This window comes from Charadrius vociferus, unplaced genomic scaffold (genome assembly GCF_000708025.1).
Source record: "Charadrius vociferus isolate BGI_N301 unplaced genomic scaffold, ASM70802v2 scaffold132, whole genome shotgun sequence".
NCBI classification, from domain to species: Eukaryota; Metazoa; Chordata; class Aves; order Charadriiformes; family Charadriidae; genus Charadrius; species Charadrius vociferus.
In genome coordinates this window covers 996,793-1,020,092 of record NW_009647028.1, presented here as the reverse complement: position 1 = coordinate 1,020,092, position 23,300 = coordinate 996,793, and the positions used below count along the sequence as shown (strand labels likewise).

At 44.3% G+C, this 23,300-nt stretch overlaps 1 protein-coding gene across 2 annotated transcripts in view; it reads right to left on the bottom strand.

Moving 5' to 3' along the window:
- NEO1 (neogenin 1) overlaps positions 1-23,300 on the bottom strand; it is a 144,099-nt gene that overhangs the window by 50,342 nt on the left and 70,457 nt on the right. For both annotated transcript variants that reach the window (XM_009895556.1, XM_009895557.1), the window contains exon 7: positions 1,281-1,500. In XM_009895556.1, the coding sequence (XP_009893858.1) occupies positions 1,281-1,500 (220 nt within the window). The remainder of the gene's footprint in view (positions 1-1,280; positions 1,501-23,300) is intronic.

Below are 23,300 nucleotides of genomic sequence, written 5' to 3'. Positions count from 1 at the left end.
AAACCACCTGCTTACATACAAGCACCGGCTTAAGCGCTTTGCGGTGTAAACTCCCCGGGGAGTACGTGAATCCGAGCCCGAGGGTTGGGCTGCAGTGCAAGGACTGGAAACAGACGTTCCTGCAGATTGTCCTGTAATTTCCTCGTTTATCCACCACAAATTATGAGATACCCTTTGCTGGCACACGCTTTTGGCCCAAAAGGAGTATTTTCGAGATTTCTGTAGTATTGTATGGAGTGGAAGGGGATGCGTTTGGTTTCCTCAAAAGCAGCCCAGGGAGAGGCATGAAGCCGTGTCTCACTTTAAATATCTCCAACAAGAGTGAGTATTACCGAAGTAAGGAAGTAGTAGAAAAACAACATTTGTGAGGCAAAGAAAATTTTACTAATTGCCTCAATTAATCGTCATGAGCCTGGACAAGCTGTCTAGGCACAAAACTAAGACAGAGTGGCAGTTCACCGTAAGTAGCGGTGCATTTTATATTCTCTTCAGATGACTTTCGTAACTTTGAGTCGCATGCTCTAGTCAGTAAGCACTGATCATTTTCTCTTGAGTAATAAAACTGATAAGCAAGCTAATTTGCAATTAATTAAGCGTTGCTCAAAACGACTGTTAGCTCCAACTTCTTCAAACTTATCACAACAATTTGCAACTGGAATTCTGAGCAGTAGATCCCATCAGTAAGGAAGAGGGGAAGGTTGAACTGAACCATTGGGATAATAGGTCGAAAACTCATGAATTCTTCACATTCATGAAACTTCTATCTGCAGGAATTCCTAGGAGAGAAGCAATATTTAACCAACACCTACCACAACATTTAACCAACACCTACGTCGTGGTTCTCTCCAGGATCAGACTACATTTACGGGGTTTTAAAGCCTGAAGGGACTGCTCACTCTCGACAGCACACGGATTATCTGGAGGATGTTTCCGTGCCCGCTGTGGATGGCACTTACAGCAGTGTCAGTGTTCCTGAAGAGGTGTTGCAGTCTATGATTGCTCTGAGTTTCTAAGCAGTCTGCTAAAAGCAGGTAGCAACCGGCGCCGGTCAACCGAAACCGTGCACAAGCGTTGCACGTAAGAATACGTATATGCAGCAATGAGGCAAATAAAAAAGCACTTCTCATGAGAGTGCAGGAGGGAAAGGAACACAACCCCTGGGACTCCGCAGCCTGTACGACTTCAAGCACTGTTGTCCTGTTTATAGCGCTTCTAAGCACATCTAGCGTGAAGGAGAGTCATGAAAGGGCACGGCCCATTTCACACATCGAGATCTTTACCTGTTTATACCTTCCTTGGTGTAGAAGATGGAATAGGTGAGGTTGTCTCCTTGAGGGTCTGATACGGGCGTCCGCCACGTCAGTCTGATGAAGCGAGTGGAGACGAGGGTGGCCACGACGTCCCGCGGGGCTGAAGGCAATGGTCCTGTTGTAGCTGGTGCTAGATGGTCATTAGTGGCACTGGTCAGTGAAGTGGGAGGTAATGTTGGGATGGCAACATCTTGTCATGTGCAAACATTGGGGAATATGAAGGGCAAACATCACCACGGTTTAAAAAAAGAAAACAGAAAAAAAACACAAAAATAAACAAAACCACGATGGGAAACAAAAGAAAATGAACACACACAAAAAAGGCCATTAAACTGAAGGCTGACATGCAGGCAAAGGTAACTACTGAAAACTAATGGGAAATATTAAAGGACACGTCACTGTCGAGCAAGCAGACCAAATCTCCATTGTAATGAAAGTGGCAAGGGAAGGGGAAGGGTGAAAACTGAGGATAAAATATGACCTTGTAAGAGGACATACCAGCGGCAAACAATATTTTCATTTCTTTGTAAACCAGATCTAATACCACATGTTTACCAATACAAAAGCCCAACTTGTATTATTTGTTCAAAAATACATCCAGACCCGATTTTCTACTTTATTTCATTAACATGCAGAATTCATTTATACTATTCTCAATCATAAATAAAAAAGACAGACAGAATACACAAAATTCATTTAAGAAGTGCAAACTCATCCAGGTTGTGCAATTAAAGACTGAAGTCGGTTCAGGCAGTAACCGCTTTCTGATCGGTTGGGTTCTGCTCCTGCCAGTGGTTAAGATGTGGTGACCAACCCGGCAGCGCAGTGAAATAGAGACTCCTTCCTGACTTTCACTAAGGTCACTGTTTTCTTCCCATCAGTGCTCCTCCTCCCTCTCATAACATACATTACGTCATTTTACAAAGAGACTAACAAGCACGACCAACTCCAGCTTCGTGTTATACGAAGACTTTACAAACTTTTTTGTGGTAAGTCATGTACGTCTCCCTGTATTACTACTTTAAAGCTAGGATAAATCTCCGGGATTATTGCATTAAAAGGTTGGCAAGTTAACAGCACAAGCTGTAACGTACAAATAGCTGTTCTCCAAATCCTATTAAAGCAATCCATCCAGTAAATCTAACCGGAATATTCTGAGCAGCTGGACCCCAATTACCACAGAGTATTACAGGAAACACAATTAGTATCAAAACCCTAAAGCTGAGGATACCCTGATTTTTTTTTTTCTGGATTCTTAACTATTTACCCAAGCTTAAGCCACCTGATGACATGTTCCACATGGGAATCTATGCAGCCAAATACCTTTATTCACTTACTAATTATGGAAACGACCTAAAATGGCTCTGATTTTCCCCAGAAAGAGTTCAGGACTAGCACAGCTTTTGCTGAGAGCTGCAGCCTCTCCACTCAACGTACTATGTGAATATGTGGACTTGTGCCTCGATAGACAAGGAGAAAACTGCACACAAAAAGCCCCACCAACCCCAAAAACGTTATCTGAACAGCCAAACCTTCAGGCAGACACACTGAGGATGTCTCAGCTGCACCGAGACCACCTACCACCAGCAACAACCCGATTTTTGATTCTAAAGAAACCTTGTCAACCAAAGCACCGTCTTACACGCAGGGCTTGGATTTGCAGAACTTTCATTTCTTTTCATTTTTATTTCCCCGACAACTACTGACAATGGCGGAAGAGCAAAATATTTGCTTTTATCAGACTTGCACAATGTAATAAAAGTATGTGGGCAAACCAGGAAACGTTTCGCTCTTTCATGTGCAACACCACTGTACATGACACCACAAAGCCAAGGGTGTAGTTCTGGAGAGGAACGGCCACCACGAACGAGGCGCAGCTCCACGGGGCCGTTGGCAATGTCCTCCCTCCCCTCCCGTGTGCCGGTGAGCCCGTTACCGCTCCATCCCACCTTCCACCCCACCTGAAGCTCCCATCCATGTTTCATCTCCCCTCACAGGCGCTGCCCATCCTGTCCACTGGGAAAGCTTCACTCCCCCAACAAGCACTGCTGTAAATACAGCCACCAATTTAATTACATTGAAATTACACATTTCTTCTTCCTTTGATACCAAAATCAAGACTTTTTACTTCAGTATCTGTTTCTTTAAAGGACTCTGCAAGACTCCCAGAGCCAGGAACATACATATTTTGGCACTGAGAATACAGGTCACAGGAAGACACGTACTCAAGACTATCTTCTTAATTATCCTTTCCACACCGTAATTAAGTGTTCTCCAGCACCCCCCTTCTGATCAATAGACTACACCATTAATTTCACATTCATCGCAAAATCTAAACCATTTTTATGCTCCCGTAATTAGGTTTCTTACAGAAACGCACCACATTTTACCCCTTCGTCTGGACGCAGACAGGGCTCCTGTGCCCCCAAGGCGAACCTTGTTATTGCAGACTCCTCACGACACAGCTTCACCCCACGTTAGATGGTACAATACAAGATACCAAGGGGCAACAGCAGCATCTCGGGGCACAAAAGGGTCTAGATAAAGTTATCAGCACTTACAGTTCCCACTGTAAGCTTACTGCAATCTAAACCATCTCCATTTCTCAGAGCAGTGAGCACCAACGTGTGTCGTGGATAAGTTCTCGACACCAGTGCTGGATGACCCAGCAGGAGAGACGCTCTCCTAGATTGGCTATTCGTAAATCATAGAATCACAGAACAGTTTAGGTTGGAAGGGACCTTGAAGATCACCTCGTTCCCACCCCCTGCCATGGGCAGGGACACCTCCCACCAGCCCAGGTTGCTCCAAGCCCCGTCCAACCTGGCCTTGAACACCTCCAGGGACGGGGCAGCCACAGCTTCTTGGGGCAACCTGTGCCAGTGCCTCACCAGCCTCAGAGTGAAAAGTTTCTTCCTAATATCTAAATCTCCCCTCTTCCAGTTTGAAGCCACTACCCCTTGTCCTATCACTACATGCCCTTATAAAAAGTCCCCCATCAGCTTTCTTAAAGGCAATATAATATTTTAATAATGAAAATTTGTTCAGAGATTTGATAGTCAATGGCATCCTCAGCTGAAATGATGACAGATGGTAGAATTTAAGATCATGAGGAAACTCAGAGGCATTTGGTGTAATCAAGACACTGAACTTCAGAAGAAGAAACTTGAGCATGGTGACAGGACGTGTCCGATCCCATGGACAGCTGCCCTTGTGGGCAACAGAGCCCAGGAGAGCCGGGTGACCTTCGGGGACAAACCCCTCACAACCCCAGAATGATCCCTTTTCCTACACGCAAGAAAAGGCGTGGGCAGGGCAAGACGGCAGCGTGGCTGAAGAGGGCACTCCTGGCCCAGCCTAAGCACAGACAGCGTAAAGGAAGCAAACCCCAAGACCAAAACGGCTAACCCCGCAAAACACAGAACCACCACCCAGGCATGCAGAGGTGGAATTAGGAAAGCCAAATCTGGACTGGACGGGTGGCTGGTGGGGTGTGTGGCGAGCTGGCCAGCCCAGCGGGCGCCCAGAGTCGTGGTGAACGGAGTGAAGCCACGTAAACCAGCAGCCCAGGTAATGACTGGTATTACCCAGGGCTTGATGCTGGGACAGAGAGGGTTTCAGATCTTCATCAGCGACCTGGAGGAAGGGACAGAGCTCACGCGTAGCAGGTTTGCAGGTTATACCAGACTGGGGGGAGCAGTGGGTAGAGTGGCAGAGAGAGGGACCCGCCAGGCTGGAGAAGAGGGCTGGTGGGAACCTCAGAGCTCAACACTGAGCGACGTGGAGCCCTGCATCGGGGTAAGGGGATCTTCCCAACTATCACCTCTCTGCTCCTAAATGACAATTAGAGCACCAATTCAATATCACATTTATGGTCCCAGTTACCTCAGCCAGGCTTCTCCCGTGTTTAAATTTGAGCCCGTGTCAATAGTTCCCTTAGACCGGAGGCTCACTCACCGCACCTCTCCTGACTCTGACATCGTGTTTCCACCAGGAATGAGGTACGGGACTCGGCAAAACCTCTCCTTGGTGCCCGTCGCTTTCAGCATCTTTCCCGGAGCGCCTGCTTGATTGACTTCCATTTCATTTCAAACTTCTGTACCCTTCACTCTTCAAATGAATATTTTCCCTTTGCAAAAAGCCTTAATTTCCTACCCTTCTATTAACTAATTACATTAATATTATTTAAAACCATGAAACAGTTTGATGAATAATCTGTAGGGAAGCTGTTATAAAACCATACTTGTGTTGTACAGCTGCATCAGCCAAACGCCTTCGGAAGCAGCATCTTCTGAGCCATCCCGGTGACCTCTTTGATTGATTGCTTCACACATTTAGTTAAAACTACTGAACATACGAAGCGCCTCCAGTTCTTAAAAAGGAAGTTAAGACTCTTCATGCCCAGCACAAGGGGCAGTTGCCAGTTCAGTACAGAAATTCCTTCTAACCGCCATTTCAGCTGCTCGTTTGAACTCAAGGAAGACGGCAGATTAATTTCAACTCTTACAAAGAACAACCGCCCCCGGAACAGCCCCAGCCTGCCGTCCCGCAGCACCGCACTTGTCTTTTTAGAGCTGGGATACCTGTTCCCACTCGAAACGCGAACCACGCATCTTCCATCGCCTTACATTCAACCTTTGGTTTCTCACATGTGTCTTGGTAATACCGTCAGGCGATCTGCTTCAAATGACACGCTCTTGACGCAAAAGCTACACCTTACCTTTCTTTAAAAATCATTCTATTTAGTTAAAATGTAACACAAATATATTTTAAATAATTAAGTTGAAAGAAAACGCTGAAATTTCTCTAAGGAAAATTATTCCCCTGATAAATTTTTAAAATGCATCTGCTTAATCTAAAACACATCCCACATACTCATGTATTTGTCTTCCTATATAATGAAAAAGATCCATCTTTTACTTAAGTGATCTGCACACAGCGCTTGAAGAACCTGCAGGCACCAAGATGAAGAGTCTGGGAGAGCTGCCAAGATTTCCCAGATTCACAGAAACCCAGTTTCATCCTGGTGCAAGACTCAAACCCAGAAATATTCCTTCTGACAGCATTATAGGGAGATCGGTCAAACACAACAAAAAAACTAGTGGTGTCGGAAAAATAAACTGTGAACCAAATAAAAGCACGGAGGACTTGTAAATCGTACGAGTAAGGTAAGCAATGAATAGGCAAGAGAACTCCCCCCCGAAAGCTGCAATTAAATACCAGCTTGGCAGCAATTTGGTAGTGGCGATAGCTGTGGAATGTATTTAGAAGACTAGCTTATTTCCCTTCCTTTTTTCCCCATTCTTCCTCAAAAATGCCTCGAGTGCCATTACAAACTGATTTGTACACAGCCGTGTGAGCAGAATGCTCAGCAGTGCCGAGCTGTGTTAATGAGTAATTACACTAAAATTAGTTTTAATGCCAATGAGGGAACGGCTTTATTACTTCAAGCTTTTAAGCATGGTGTAACAAGTAACATGCAAAACAAGTCTCTTCTTTCTAACATGTATTTCATCACTTTTCAAAAAGTAACTACACTCTGCAATATTCTTTGCAGACCTATTCCTACACAGCTTCACATTAATCTAAATTAAAAAAAAAAAAATATGCATATTCAGCAAGTGACATGCTAAGAACATGGAAAAAGAACGACATCGTTGCATGCCAGACATATACACAACAGATTTATCTTTTCAGCCGCTGCTGATATATCAGTTTTTCTGAGCTTGTGTTTTTCTAAGAGATCAAGAAGTCGTCCGTGCTCATTTTGGCATCACACAAAGGCTGTACAGTGGAGATACAGCACGTTGTCTTCAGCAGCGTCTGAAAGAAATCCTTCAGCGAAACAGCTGACAGAAAATGAATCACTCCTTAAACCGTGGCTCCACTGCAGGCAGGGGTGGGGAGGGGGAGACTGAGGTTAAATAAATGTTGCTGAGAGGATACATTAAAACTGTCGCAATACAATTTCAATTCTGGATCAATAGCCAGGGAAAGTCAGTTCATTTATCTGTCTGCGTCTAACGAAGTTAAAAGCTAACGAAAATCAGTTAAAAACAAAGCAAAATATGTCAAGCGGTCCTTTTTCTGCTTCGCACAATAATTTTTCTAATGCTTCTGTAGTAACCTGGGCAACAGAACGATGTCTAAAGTACTACACAAATACAGAGAACGTTCGACTGCTGAAACACAGTCACTGCGGGGTGCCCGGCACCCACCGACAGGACGAGGGCAGCAGAAAAATGAGAAAGCAGGATTTTCTTAACTTTCCACTAGGAATTATTTTTAGCCACGGTACCTGTGCTTTATACAGGATCCCAACACAGAGTGTTGTGCGTTTGGGCTGCTCAGGTGCAACACCAAGACTTCCGCTGAGACAACCCCGGCCCAAATCCCGCTGGCCCAGGGCAAGAGAAGATTTCCCCCCCTCTCTGTCTCCCTACAGACCTCCGATGTGCAAACCAAAGGTTCCCAGCTCGTTTTGCTGTGCAGGACGAAGATGCGGGAGACCCATCTGGATTCCTAATTTCTCAAGTCCCTTCTGTCAAGCTGCCCTTTCCAAGGGTTTCTTCTGAGCAGACATCACCTATTGCAACTATTTTATCAAAATGTTCGGGGGAACACGCAAATACCCCCAAGGAGTTGGACTCAAACAAATAACCATCAGCGACTTCTGTAACGAGTTCTTCAGCGGCAAAAGCACAATGTTTTTATTTTAGCAACATTAGGCTGGTAAAGTCTAAGAGGCAAAAGCTGTGAGTGCCTACCAGTGGGATACGCTACTGTGGCACCCAGCTTTTAACCGTGTAGGAAAAATGACCCCTGCTGCCATCGGCGTAATTCACTGTGGCGAGATAACAAACAGTCCGAACATGTGTCCTTGGTGCTATTCTGCCATTATCATTTCAGGATGCTGATGTGATCTTTTAAAAACAACTCTGTCAAACACACCACGCCTGAAAACTAGTCATTGAAATGCTCTATTTGTCAGCTGATTATTAGAAATATTTTCCATGTTGTCCACCCCCTCCGGTTTAGATTTCCTTTTTCCTCCTTTTTGCCTCCTGTGGCACATTATTGGCATATTCACGGCTCCCTCCTGCTTTGGGCAATAACATTCCAATTATACCATCGGATATAGTACACAAAGGAAAAGCGGAGTAGGAATGTTATCTGCTTCAGCTTTGCTGCCCTTATCTGAATGACCTGGGACGCGTCCAATTCCCTGTGCCTCGGCTCCCTCATATGTGTAACGAGTGTGCCACTGCTACAACCGACCTCAGGAAGGTAGTGCTGAAATGTATGAAATTAAGATGCATAAACACTTTAAGGACTACTTAGTGGCCATATTTAGACTATTCTTGGCCATATTTAACTGCTCGGAGAGTCACAGCTACAGTGCCCTCATCTCAAAATAGTGTCTCATCTACAGAATGAGAGCGTCAGGGATTTGTCAACCCTGGCTGAGGCTCCATCTATGTCGGAAGGCAGCAGGAGAGGCGCCGGAGGGTGAACCAGCTGATTCCGAGAGCCCAGCACCCACATCGAATGGACTCTGTAGGTTTCACTTTGCACTAGCTCTTACTCTGAACACCCGACAGGGACTGGAGTGCATCTTCCAGTTCAGTCTCATTCCAAAGACATCGAGATCCAAGACTACTCTGAGACACAATTCAATGGGTGAAGCGCAGGCACGGGTGGGAAATTTCACAAGTGTTCTCCTGATGGAAATGAAAACTTTCACGGAGATGCACCATCAGAGGACACCGATAATGAAGCGAATGGAGAACAAGATAGAGCTGGCCAAGAGGAAACAGTTATGGGGAGAACTGCGGAATCTGGGGCACCAGAGAGTGGTTAATATATACTATTGCAGAAGAAAAGAAAGTCCTCTTTGTAAGGACTTCAGAGTGGATTTTATAGCTTTTAAATGTAAATGAATCTTGGATTTCAGCAACAGAAACCTACTACAACTAAAAAAAGCAAATTACTACTTTGCCAAAAAACCTGTTGGAAAAAACATGACCTAGGACGATCAGATCTCTGAACACCTTTAATATTTTCACTGTATACCATAAGAAAGTAATACCTTGGAGGTACCGATATGTTTAATTTTGACCTGAGGTATTCAGATAAAACTGTTTACTCAATAAATAATATTTTTCACATAAATCGCTATTTAACTGATTCCAGAAAGGTAATCAAGACTTTCAAACATTTTTCTTACTTACCCAATACACCGTTTTCCTAAATTTGAGCTTTAGTATATGATAGCATTCCTCCTGCTTTGGAACAGAAGGATTCAACTTGGATCAGGATTAAGAAGCTGTGATACTTCCAAGAGTCATAGTCAAAAAACATTGATTTTCTTTTGTACACTTCCCCTCGTAGTATTCAAAAAATACAGCAGTAACTGGCTGCAATGTAATAAGGATGAAATAATACAATGGGGAAGTCCGTGCTATACTACTGTCCTTTACAATTTTGCTTTCTCCCCCGCCCCCCGTGTTTTCACTCGTATCAAACTTCAAACGCTTAATTCATAAATTTATGACAGAAGGGACATCATCTTCTTATTCCTAGTATTTTCCTACATGACACCATAATCTAAGAAAAACACGTTACCTGGCCCTAGTAAGTTCTAACAGGACAAATGGCCACAATGCTGAAGTTGGTACTTCGTCTCAATAGATCAGTTATAATAACTGAAGTACTTCCTTCCCTTGGAAAAGCTAATTAAAAGAAATCTATCAGACTCCTAATTCTTCTATTAAGAGGTGCTTTGATGGAAAACTGAGAAAGTGAATAAACAGACATGGAAAGAAGAGGGTATTAAACTAATTTCTGCTGTATATAACGGACGTACATTTCCCGAATCTCCCGGATTTCGTAACGACAACCACCAGCACCATTTCCCTGCTGTGAGACGCAGATCTGCATCTGCTTGATGTGACCGTAGAAGGACAACAGAATTTAATATTTCAGAGAAAATTCAGAATTAGATCAACAGTTGTGTACAAAATTACACTTCTGGAGGTAATTTAAACTGCTGAACTGTGCGTGTGATTTTGCTATGTAAGGAAATTTGTCAGGAAAAGAAAATACATGAGAACATTTAGGGCAACACCTCCACGAAAGCACAACTGCGGCCAGCTGGACGGAAAGCCCACTAAGCTTGAAATTACTTCTACAATTAAAATTGCAGGAACCGTTGAGAAACAGGAACACAGCCGCCGAGGAGCCGACCCCAGAAAGGCTGCCTCGTGCCTGCGGGACCGTGCAGCAGGGACAGCGGCCTCAAAAACGCAAACACACACAGGTTTTGTGGTTTATACTGCGGTGTTTTTTGCATTATTAGCTGTGATGAACTGAAAATCCATTAGCAATGCTTACTATTGTATATAAAAGACATTCGGTACCAAAACAGACAGAAAAATAGTAGGGTCTTTGATAATGGTATTTTTCCAGCGTCCTTTTTTTTTTTAATGACGTGTTCACATGGCAACAGTATCTCAGTGTCTCTTTGTTCCCTCACTCTACCTGGCCAAAGAAACCTCCAAGTTGCCAGCGATTTTCAACCCTGGGCACTTTTCCTATGCATTTATACCCTGGTCTTATTAAAGCCAACGCTTTTAACTTTTGTTTTATTTTATCTACTTTTGACTAGAATACACAAACACTGATGGGAAAACGAGGCGACGTTGTCTGGGAGTTTATTTCTGTTGAGTGGGAGAGATTCCCCTCTCCCGCTGTAGGACTGGTTGGACTTACACATCTACGTACATCAAACCCTGCATTGGCTTTGCAGCCCAGACCCCAGAGCCAATCTGTCTCGTTAATCCCAAAAAAAGAGCACACAGCTTTCCAGGCAGGCTGCAAGCGAGCTGAAGGTACCGGAAGGGTATGACAGACACCAGAACTGGTTCAAGGGAGGTGACAGAACTCCAGACTTCCCTCTGGGATGCGAAGAGCCATGAGATGGTCTCAGCTGCCCGTGAAAGCGATGCCTGAAGCAAGGCAGAGCTCAAGCGAGCAGCCCAAGGGGACACAGACAACATCAACCATGGCGGGGCCGTCGGAGGAGCCACTCGGGCCGAGAGGAGCGCCCAGCTCCGACCACAGCATCTCCCACTCCCGCCCCGGGAGGTGGGCATTCCTCCCAACCCATGGGGAAGCCACTTCAAGGACCAAAACCTGGACATCATCATCATCTTTTCAGTACGATAAAACTTGTTGCTGCTTTACCACCCTGAATCAACTAACTGCTTTTTCACACAAGCCTAGAATCATTTAGGTTGGAAAAGACCTTTAAGATGACCGAGTCCAACCACAAACCTCCCTAGATCGTCTCCAGCTCTCTGCATCAACTTTGTGCTTAGCAAACTTAAAAAACCAAATGCAATGCCCCCATCCTGAGGAACAGGCCCTCCCCCAAAGAAAAGAAACCCTCATTTTCTTCATAAAATCAAATTACCCTATGCTGGATTTTTTGACCTGAAGCAGGCTGGCAAAATGCTCTTTTTTTTCTTTAATTGCCTTAGCTTAATTTACATTACCACTGGGAACGAGAAGGGTTATTTACTCTTCAGTCAAGGCATACTACTTGCAAAAAGCCCCCCAAAAATACCTAACAAGCAAACGCGTAACTAATACCCACTGATTATGATTTTTAAGCGTTCATTTGGTTCTATATTCTAATGGAAAACGGACACCGACGGGCACTGAATAAATTGTGACGATAAAAATATACTGATAAACACGTCCTGCCCGTGACATTGTTTTTTAAAGGAAGTCATAAAATCCATTCCGATAAAGAACACTCCTCCCATTTTCATTTCACCATGAAATGCTTTGCTGTAGAGGAAACAATTTGATTTTTTTTTCCTGTCTCATAAACCCACCATTAAAGAGGCGTGACAGACCTCATTGACGCATTACGGGCAGCGGCGAGGCCGCGGGGGAAGGCAGACCGAAGCAGAGCCCCCCGGTTTAGATCAGATACCGGTGGGTCAGGGGAGGATGTAAAGAAAACAAAAGCCCCGCGTGCATTTTGATCATGAGACTCAGGCTATAAAAAAAGGAAAAAAGCCAAACAGATCTCTACCTATCCCCGAGGAGTTTAAAGCTAACGACTTTTAAAGGGATTTTGTTATTGGAAAGAAATTCAAACCATAACTACATATTGGAAAACGACGGACAAAATCTCAAAATTCACTACTAAGTACTTCATTTTTAAAAAAGATTTAAGTTTTTTATTAACGATCACTCCTTGAGAAAAGAGAGGCAAAACCCCTAAACAAAACACACGTACAGAACCCCAGGCAGTAAAAACGCACGGAAATGCCCCAAAAGAACCCTGTACAGGTTACCCTCTTAATGTAAATATTCATAAATTGAACTCTTATGCAGAATAAAAATCTCCCAAGAACAGTACAGCCTGCAACAGTATGTCGTAATTTGACTTTAATAAAAACAGGAAAGCGATGATTCTATTTCAAAAGCAAATGTGCTACGTTTGAGCCAAGCTCTTAATGGAATAATTACTAATAAAAATACCGTGCGTTTTTGGAAAGCGTCCGTCTTTCCAGCAGCCATTTGCCTGTTTGAAGCGTTCGGCAAGATCACTCCCCCAGCCTGAAGTCTCCCTGGGACTCTGCCAGTATCTCCCTTTATCGCCCCGAGCAAGTCGGCTCCCCCCGGGTAACAGGGCCCAGCTCCTGCCCTTCCTCTGAACACTACGAATAATTAACAATAACTATTTCAAGCAGCCCAGTTTAGGATTAAATGGCTGCTTTGATGGCAGAACAGCACCAAGACACCGGGACCGCGATCAAACCACCCTACGTGACTCTTTACGGGTGTATTTTCTAAGCAGCCCCACGGGGTAATTGCTCTCTTTCTCGCTTCTCTCAGCAACCGCCTAAACCGCGATAAATGATCCCATCCTCGAGCTGCGGTTGCTAATCCACCAGGTGCAATTCCTGCTACTGTCCCACGCTCCTTCTTCTAAATAACTCTGATAACCCTTGATTTTAAACTGAAAGATTTTATTTAAATGACCATAACGCTCCCCCAAAGTTTCCCCTGGATGAAACGTGCATCGTCTCACTGAGGCTACCTGCGCCGCTGCGCGCCCACCCAGAGCTGCCTGCAGCACACGGGACTGATCGCCGCGTCAGCCTACGCCGTTTGCTCTGAGAAAGAACTTGGAAGCGAAAAAACAATTTCCCTCCGTCTGGGGGCTGTTGACACTTTGAACAACTCCGCAGCAACAACTCTGGCAAGCCGAAGTTGCAACAGATGAGACTGAACAAGCTGTTTGTATGTCAAGACTGTACCCATTTCTGCTAATCTCTCTCTCAAGCATCGACTTGTTTAACTACTTGTTCCTTATATATATCTAGAGCACTCTATTTTTCTTTCATTTAGGTTGATACCCACAATTACTATCTTTTTAAGGAGGAGAAGATGCCAAGCAAAGCCCACCTTCCCTCTTTCAGGCTATAACCATGTATACAGCAATATTACCCAACGTGGTAGTGGGTTTTTATATTCACTCCCGCTGCATTTCTCTGTTAAAGACCACAGGTAGCTGCTGCTCGCTTACCACCTGCAGCCCACCGCAGCCCCACCGGTTTTATGGAAGGAGATGAGGCACCAGGATGTTTGGGAATTCACATAAAGGACACACAAGCCAATATTATGAACTCCTAATTAAGACGGCTCACTTTCTGTTTTTAAGCAGCTGGGTAATGTTCTTTTGACTCTTCATATTTCTAAGTCTAACAAAAATTGTAAAGCCCATCAGCATTTTTAAAATATAACTTCTTTCACTAGCAGAGAGGCTTGGGAACCACGGCACGCAACAAGGTGAGGTTATTCCCCGCAAGTCCACGAGAGCCAAGTCTACAGCAGCACATGCAACATTTTACAGCCGGATTACTCTGGTCATTAACCACTCTTAACCCCCCTCAAGCTGAAAAAGCAGTTCTGTGTAAAAGGGTGCTGGAGAAGAGGGCAAGAGAGGACCCTGACTCCAGTCCCAGGGCGAAAGAGCCCTTGCTGAGGCTCAGCAGCCCCTCCGAGCTCCGAGGCCTCAACTCAGACAAGCAGACCCGGGTACGACCTTCCTCTCTCTCTGTATTTTCCTTTAGCGCCTTCAGCGATCATGTGTCAACAGGGAAACCACGGGGAACCCATTTGTCTTTGGCTCCACAATTATTACATCCTTTTAGGGCGGGAAGAGAGGGGAAACAATCAAGAAAACAAGAAGAGTATTTCCAATGCAGAGAGAATTGTGACAATTTGCCGCTAGTTTCAATACTGAAGGCACATTATCAAAAATGAAATCTAGATTTGTTATATTTATTTGCTTTTCCCTCTGGTATAAACCCCATAAGCCTATTTGGGTTATCTTGTCAGACTGCTGGAAAAACATGTGGCACCAGAAGCAGAGAGACTCTTTTCCCAAATTCGGATATTCAATTGTACGAATCCTATTACATATGCGACCGAACTGTACACCAATCCTCCTCCTTTCTCTCCAAATGGCATTCAGCTGTCTCTGATATTACTGTATAATTTAGCAACTTTGAAATATAAGTGCCCAATTAAGACCACAGCCACACGTTTGTTCCCCCCCTCTGGTGTGAGACTGACAAAATCTGATATTTTCCTTTACAACAAGAGGCGAGGATCAATTACAAATTAAGGCTACTTCCGTCAATCTTCACAGCCCTGTTCATGAATAAGAAAGGCAGAGGCAATGCCTTCGCCAGCCGCGACGGATACCGAGCTGAAGCGAATCCTGCCATGCCGCTCTTCATCTAGACAAGAATCAAACAAAACCCACTGAAAGCAAACGCCCATGGGGACACGATGAGTGCATCCTAGGCAGCTCGTGTTCTTCACCCCGGTTATTTTTATTTTCATCTCTAACTAGAAGTCATATTCAGGAAGAGGAACAGTCGGCCATCGCCCAACAACGGTGGCCGGTCCCAGTGAATACACTCGCGTTCGCTCCATAGCGCTGCAGAGCTCTGGTTCCTGGCAATAACCTGACAATGCATTAGCTGACAGAAACAACAGTTATAGAAAATAAACGGAAAATTAAATTGGTGGATTTGGTAAGTGATATTACAGTAAGTGTATTTGCTTTTATTGGTCTTTCTGGTAGCAAAGAGACTTTCATTGGAGAGAGAAACTCTCCTGGGAATTCAGGATAACCCAGAAGAGATGACATAAAACTGGGACTCAAAGCCTTTGATCCTGTTTCACAGTTAGTGTACAGCGCAGACACTTTCTAGATCATTCCACTTTTGCTGTGGTACGATAAATACAGAATAAATACAGGCGAAGGGTAGAAAACAGGTATTAGTGTCTGTGGAATGTTTCTCAAAATACAGTTCTTCCTCTGCCTCCCCCTAATATTCCATATGTATTATCCCTCTTCAAAACATGACATATCATTTCTTTGGACTCAAGTACCTTTTAACCTTTAATTTCACTCGTGAAAATTAAACAGGTGAGACAGTCCGAGTGTTTCCGAGGCAACCCGTGTAAGCAGCAGCCACCGGAACCCCCGTGTGCCTGGCAGTGCCGCTGCACGCAACGGGCTACCTCCACCTTCCCCAGGCTTCGCATTTCCCTGCCAACTCAACTGTAAATACAGTCATAAAACAAGAAATGAAAACTAATCAGCGCAATCAAAGCATCCTATCAATTTTGTTATGCCTTCCTGCGATTCACCACGCACTGGCAGACATTAATCTATTACTAATTTAATCTAAATTAGAGCAATTTATTTAAAGTACGTGCCAACTTTAAACATGAATAGTCTACTGAATGCAGAATATGAGAGCTGTTTAGGTCCCAATTTCATGAACTTAAAATTCAAGAAGTTTGTGATAAAGTGGAGTTTAGTTTAACCAGTCGAACTTCTCAATAACGCTGTATATAGGCAGGGGCCATAAAAGGGGAATAAATAAATAAAGGCCATTTTTTAAACAGGGATTGAGTCAAGAAATGAAATTAACTGCGTTCCAACAGCTTTCTGGTAATTCTGAACGTAAACGCAGCCACGAGAAACATAAATGCTGACTTTCGCTGAGGAAGACTAGCTAAGTAATGTAAATTAATATCAAAATTAACATGAAAAAATTCTTTCAGCATTAAAGAGAAGAACATACTGTTATGTTTACAGAAAATCAGCAATGAAGTGTACACAACCAGTAACAAAATAGAGTTTGGCTTTGGTTTTACAGAACACTGTTTAAAGTCAGTTTGCCATTTCAGATGCTGTTTACGTTCCTGAACACAACTTCCCCAATGAGGCTCACAAGCTGTTCATCTATCGTTCCTCGGAAGCCACTGCGGTATTGTAAGCCAGCGACCGAGGCAGCAAGTTTGGAAAACCTTTCGCCTACTTCTAACACCAGTGCTTTTGTAAAGGCTTCATTATGCAATTGGGACCGAGGTCGTATTTGTGACATTCTTTGCTTTTAGAGTTTTCGCAGAACTGTAGTATCTACAGCAGCCTAGAAGTCTTTCATTTAAAATGATGAGTATTTCTGCATGCACATCTTTGGCTACACGGGAATAGGTGTGCGCACCGAAGAGCAGAGAGCTTACGCGCACGTATAGTGGTGTAGGAGGAAAGGACTTGGATTTTGTAACACAGTAACTGCCACAAATAGTCAACTTTAAATGGCATATATCATATAGAAGATATTTGGCTCCAAGAGCACAGTTCCATAACCTGCTGTATTATTTTCTAAATTTGAGAGATAAATTTTGACATAAACCGTATAAACTGAAATAAACAGCGTATAAATATCATGTTTTAATATGGCAACTGGTTGCTAACGTTAAGCAAAGTCATTAAGTCTGCCGAGTTAAAAACAACACCCCATGAGGATACATGTTGATGTACGATAGATGAAAGAGGGGAGATTTGTGGAGGGGCGAGGAAATTCCCCTGCTGGTCTTGTCTCTAAAGATACTCATCGCAGTGGATTTTCCACCCTCCTACTTGCGGCTCTTCTCCCCACGCGCCCAGGTGGGATCCCTCCCATCTCAGCAGGTTGTCAGCCCCAGCAGCGTTGGGCGCCCTTCGCGCAGACCCGCTCTCAGGTCCGTTGCCATCCCCTGCTCCCCCGAGAGCCACCGTTCATTTATTCTGGCTACTTTTTCCTCTTTACAGAACATTTGAATTCTTGGCCGCAAGGGTTTGCAGCCTTATTATTCAGTTTTAATCCACACATCGTTTCTTCTCTGGTGGACACTAACACTTCTGAAAGCCACTCATGTAAACCACAGGGACCGCTCCCGATTTTCCTTGCATTAAGACAAATAAAATTGTGTAAGATGAAACAAACATGAAGACACTTCTGTTTGAGCAAAGAAACAGAACAGTCTTCAGGAACAGTACTCACAGAGTCCTTCTCTTTTATTCAATGGACTTCTTTTCATCTTGCTCTGACCTTTCAGCCACAATAACCGGCTTTTTTTTTTCAAGTTTCAGACAACTCCATAGAATTCCATGGACTGAGAAGAATACTTACTGCATTACCTTGACAACAACACTAAACGTTCTTGATTCACAGTGTGTGACTGCATACAAAATAAAAATTACCTCCATAAGATGTGAGACAGCCTGAGAGATTACATTTGATATCTGCGAAATCATCCAAAACGGGTCCCGAAGTAACATGCAAGTTGTCTGCCTCTGGGCTTGAACCAGACCGCGGGTAGAAGTTAAATTTATGTAAATTTTTACATATGGAAAATACCCAAGAGTGCAACCAAGTTTTTCAAATCGGAGCACAAGCCTGTTAGTGCCAACTTTGGGATTCTTTCAGCAGAAGACAAAATTTGTCAAAAAGAAATCATATTTGCCTCTTACAACAGAATAATGGAACTTACACATACAGAAAAAGCAGAATATTTCATATACCTTGATTTAAATATGGCTTTTGACATTGCCTCACATGACATTTTCAAAACCAAGCAAGTATGTTCCAGACGAGGCTATGAGAAAAGCAGATTCATAACCAGCTGGAAAACCATGCTCAGAATAGTTCTCAGCGCTTCGGTATCAGAAGGAAAGGTGATACTGAGCGGGGTGTACAGGAGGGTATGCCGAGTTCTGCGTCATTCAACGTATTTTTTGGTGATGGAGTGGAGAAAATGCTCATAAGGTTTAAATGAATGCAGCGTCGGGAGGGCTGGAAGCGCACCAAAGGGCGCATTTCGAATTTCAGGACACGTTGTCGAAGCGGAGCCACAGCCTGCAAAAAGCCAAGGTTCCACGCTCTGCAAGCTAAGCAAAAAGGGTCCAAGGTTTGACTAACAAGATGTTGGAATCCAATTCTAGCTGGGAAACTTTTTTTGATTGGTGTCAGTCTAGGGGGGCCTCAAATAGCTTCTAAGAGTGGAATCGGACCCACTGAAGTCTCCGAGTCTGTGTCAGCCTGAAGTAACCTCAACCGAATACCACTTGCGGTATAGAAAGGACAGATTTTCGGCATGAAATGTGCTGACTCCAGAAAACTTTGAGCAGATTGCTGATGTTCTCTCCCCTGCTGTGGGTGAGGGAAGCCCCCACCATACCCTACCAGGAGTCCTGCCCACCTCGTTTCTCTGCTATCAGGCTTGCGAGAGCTCCTGGCCAAACTCTGGCAGAGAAGTATCAACATAAAACGGAATTATTCATGCAGCAATGGTCCTGGACAGGATTCAATTACAAAATAGCACTGATTTAGGTCAATAAAGGATGTCTTTAAAACTCTCTCAGAATTAGGACTCACATAAAGGAATGAAGGAATTAATATCACACAGTGCAACTGAAGTGGTGTTATACTTTAATCAAATTTGGTTTGTAATGTCAAACTGTGCCGAAATAGCAGATATTTATGTTTCTCAAAAGGAGATCAGCAGGGAAATGCATACCACAAAATTGTCCTAATTTGACTATTACGTTAAGACTATACACAAGGAGATGAATGGGGCCCTTCCACACCTCTCAGACCAACAGTTTTTCTGAATCATAGAATACCACTAGTTAGGAGGGATCTCAGGAGGTCATCCGTGCAACTCCTCCATCAGAGCAGAGCCACCTTTGACCAGGAGCTCAGGGCCTTGTCTAGGTGTGTCTTGACTATCTCCAAGAACTGATTTCACAGCCTCCCTGGGCAACCTGTCCTGACTGCAACTACCCTCGCTGTGCAACTGTTTTCTCTTATCTGATCCAAAATTTCCCTTTTTGCAGTCTTTTCCTGTTACCTCCGCCTGTCCTATGCCCTCCACCAGCTGGGTGAGCAGTAAGCTCTTGGTAGGCTTTCATTCTTCAACATTAACCAAACTCATTTCTCTCAGAGTCACAGTACATCTCAGTACACCACGTGCTCCAGTTTCCACTGGGGCTCCAGTACACCAATGTCTTTTTTGTGTCGAGAAGCTTAAAACTGTCCTAATGTGGTCTCACCAGTGCCAAGAAAGGGGAAACAATCACATACCTCAACCTGCTGCCTATCCCCCCATTCTCTTTCCGGAAAACCTGTTTGGTGGTGTGGGGCCCAGCCTCTACCACTGCATGGAGTCATTCTGGCTCCACGTCGCTCAGTGTTGAGCTCTGAGGTTCCCACCAGCCCTCTTCTCCAGCCTGGCGGGTCCCTCTCTCTGCCACTCTACCCACTGCTCCCCCCAGTCTGGTATAACCTGCAAACCTGCTACGCGTGAGCTCTGTCCCAAGCCCTGGGTAATACCAGTCATTTACGTGGCTTCACTCCGTTCACCGCGACGCTGGGCGCCTGCTGGGCCGGCCAGCTCGCCACACACCCCACCAGCCACCCATCCAGTCTGTATTTCCCCAGTTTAGCTGCAGGAATAGTACTGGAGACGGTGTCAAAGGCCTTGCTAAAGGCAAAGTAAACGATACTCACTTCTCTCCCCTCCTCTCCACCACAGGTCCAACCATTCAGTCTTAGAAGGCTGATAGTTGGGCACAATTTGCCCTTGGTAAATCCATGCTGGATTTCCCCAGTCATCATCATCACCTCTTTTGTGTACTCATGACATGGCTTCCAGGGGGATTTGCTCCATAACCTTCCCTGAAATGGTTCCAGCTCCAGCTGAGCTTTGTCTTTCCTAGTTCCATCCCTGCACATCCAGGCAATATCCCTCACTTTTCTGCCTTTGCTTCCAACTTCTGTGTACTTTCTTTTTGTGTTTGAGCTCAGTTAGGAGCTCCTTCTTTACCCCTACTGGTCTCTTCGACACGCACGCTCAAATTCCCACACTTTGGAATAAACCATTCTTGCGCTTTGAGAAGATTGTTCTTCAGGACCAAACGGTTCGCCTCTAGCCCAGCAACACAACCTCCCAAGGGAACCTGCCAAAAAGTTCCCTGAACAAGTCAAAATCTCCTGTCTTGAAGTCCAAGGCTGTAATTCTGCTAGTTGTTTTGCTCAGTTCTCTTAGAAGCCTAAATTCAAGCATCTCATGATCAGTGCTGCTGTCCCATGATCACTTGGAGCTATGCTGAAACATCTCTGCAATCCCAAAGGCCTCAAAGCTCTGCACCTACGCGCAGAATTCCAGTTCCTCCTCCTGGTTTCCCATGCTGGTAACATTAATTCATATGCAGGATATCCTTTCTTGGATATAAACCATTTTTCATGAAAAATTTAAGTTTAAAGAAATGGATAGTTCCACCACAAAAAATCTTGTCGTGGTGTACTACTGGATACCGGCAGCGTATTCAATTCATCACTTCACGATCTCACTCCGTATACAGCTCACAGGGATGGCACGGAACAGCAAACACTGACTTCTGCAGTATAGAAGGACAAAAATCACGTAGTATACTGCACTTACTTTGGAATTTTGAAGGTGGATACAGCGCATCGCAAATAATGTTTTGAAATTGTTCTTTAAATAACATGGCATATTTGTTTACAGTCTATGATTTTTTTCTTTATACAGCATTTAATAATCACTCCTTTTTTTTTTTTTTTTGTGCCTGAGGAGTTGTCAAATGCCGATCACGCGGGGGTGACAGGGAACCATCTGCCTCCCTCCCCCAAAGGCGCCTCCTTTTACTCGTTGCCACCTGTTCTTTTTTCAGTCCCCACATGGCAATCCCGAGCAGTGCCGGATCCACGGGCAAAGGCCAGGTTACAGGTCCTGGTGGAATTTTTCCGTCTTGTCACTAGCATTTAACCTCCACAAAGAAAACCTAAATGTATCCGTTACTGAGGCTTTCACAGGCCACACAAAACAATGCCCTAAACACGATGCCAAGAAATAGCTTTGTCGTAGTTGAGCATATTAGTATATCTCACCCATACTTGGGTCAGGGGCTGACCCATCAGGATCTAATTGTAAGCACAAAGGGTGGGTTTGGGTAAAAAAGCAGGGGGGGAGATTTGGAGGTTGCCGAGAGAGTCATTTTCAAGGCATGACTAAGGTTCCTCCTTCTCCCCGGGATGGGCAGGAGCCCGCCGTGATGGCACTTGCAGGGTACAAGAAAAGCCCATCTGCCTCTCAATGAATGAGGCAGAGAGGAGCACTGAGACGGCAAACGCCAGCGGAGGGCAAACGCAGGGGAACGTAGTACCTGAGGCACTTGCCTTTCGGGAGGTAGTTCTTGAATTCTCCCTAAAAGGCAGACCAGGCAGCAGTCTCACAACCCCACTAATATTCCCAAAGGTACTCGGTCTCCCGGGGAAGGACGCTGCCTGAGCAACAGGGACACCATCTCCAACCTCAACGTGTTCTGAAAGCAGATTCCAACTCTCTGGCAAAATTCTCCACCTGAAGTGAAGCACAGGGGATCCTGGCGGAAGAGTATTTCACTCAGACCATTTACCTGAATCCCACTCCTTCTCCTGCCCCTTTCAACCTTCTCAGTTACAAACAGTTGTCCTAAAATCTCTTCTCTCCATGCTACAATTCTCTTCTATATACTGCACAAAATGCAAACGTTATGGATTCTGTACAGCCAATCCATTTCTGAGTACAGTCTTCTTTTCTAAACTTATTAACAGAGAATTACAAAATGTGACAATAAAAAAGCCACTCCAATAAACCTTCAAATTACTCTTTTTTTTGCCAGTCAACTTTTTGTTTTAATATTTTCCACAAATAACTTCTACATATAGAGCAAGCTTTTCAGAATTAGCCTCAAATTAAAAAAAAGACCAACCCAAAAGAAACTTGTGTCTGACCAACAATTATTTTAGACTTATAGCAGATGAGAATCTGCATTTACACTGGTCTCCATGGTTATGCACAACATACATTTGCACACCAAAACTGTCGCTGTGCAGAAGACGAGGTGGATTACCAAACTACGCCTGCGAAGTCAGAAATCTATACCCAAACACGGAAGGTTTTTGTTGTAGCCAATAATCACTTTTGTACACTCTACGCCTACTGTATTTAAAAATTATGCTACCTTCTAAGACTGAAGAAAATACAGATGTGGTATTTTACTTTCAGATTACTCAAAAACCTTTATAGTACACCTCAATAAAGCTGTGGATAAAGCCGCAATGCTCCAGGCAGCAAAACCCAACACGTTGGAAGATTTCCACGTGAAGGGTTTAGATGGAAACAAGTTAATGTGCAGAAGAGACAACCAAGTTCTGATCTAACGTGCAAAGTGCAAACAGTTTTAGTGGTTTACTTCTCTTTAACCTTTCCCAGCACACCTCCCTCAAAGCCTGAGTCACTCGACCTTTTCCAACTGCTCAAACTCGTCTCTGATGGCAGCCAACTACCCCCTTCCTCGGCGTCCATTATACCACCATCAGTGCTGCAGTCCACTGACAGACGCCCACACAATAGTCTTGGTCCATTTCTTCAACACTGGCCCATAAAGAATACGTGGGACCTGTCTGAGAAACTCCACAAGGCTTCTACTTTCTAACATAAATTTCGTTTATTAAAGCTCAATTTGATATGATAAGCAACAGGGCTCAAGGGAAA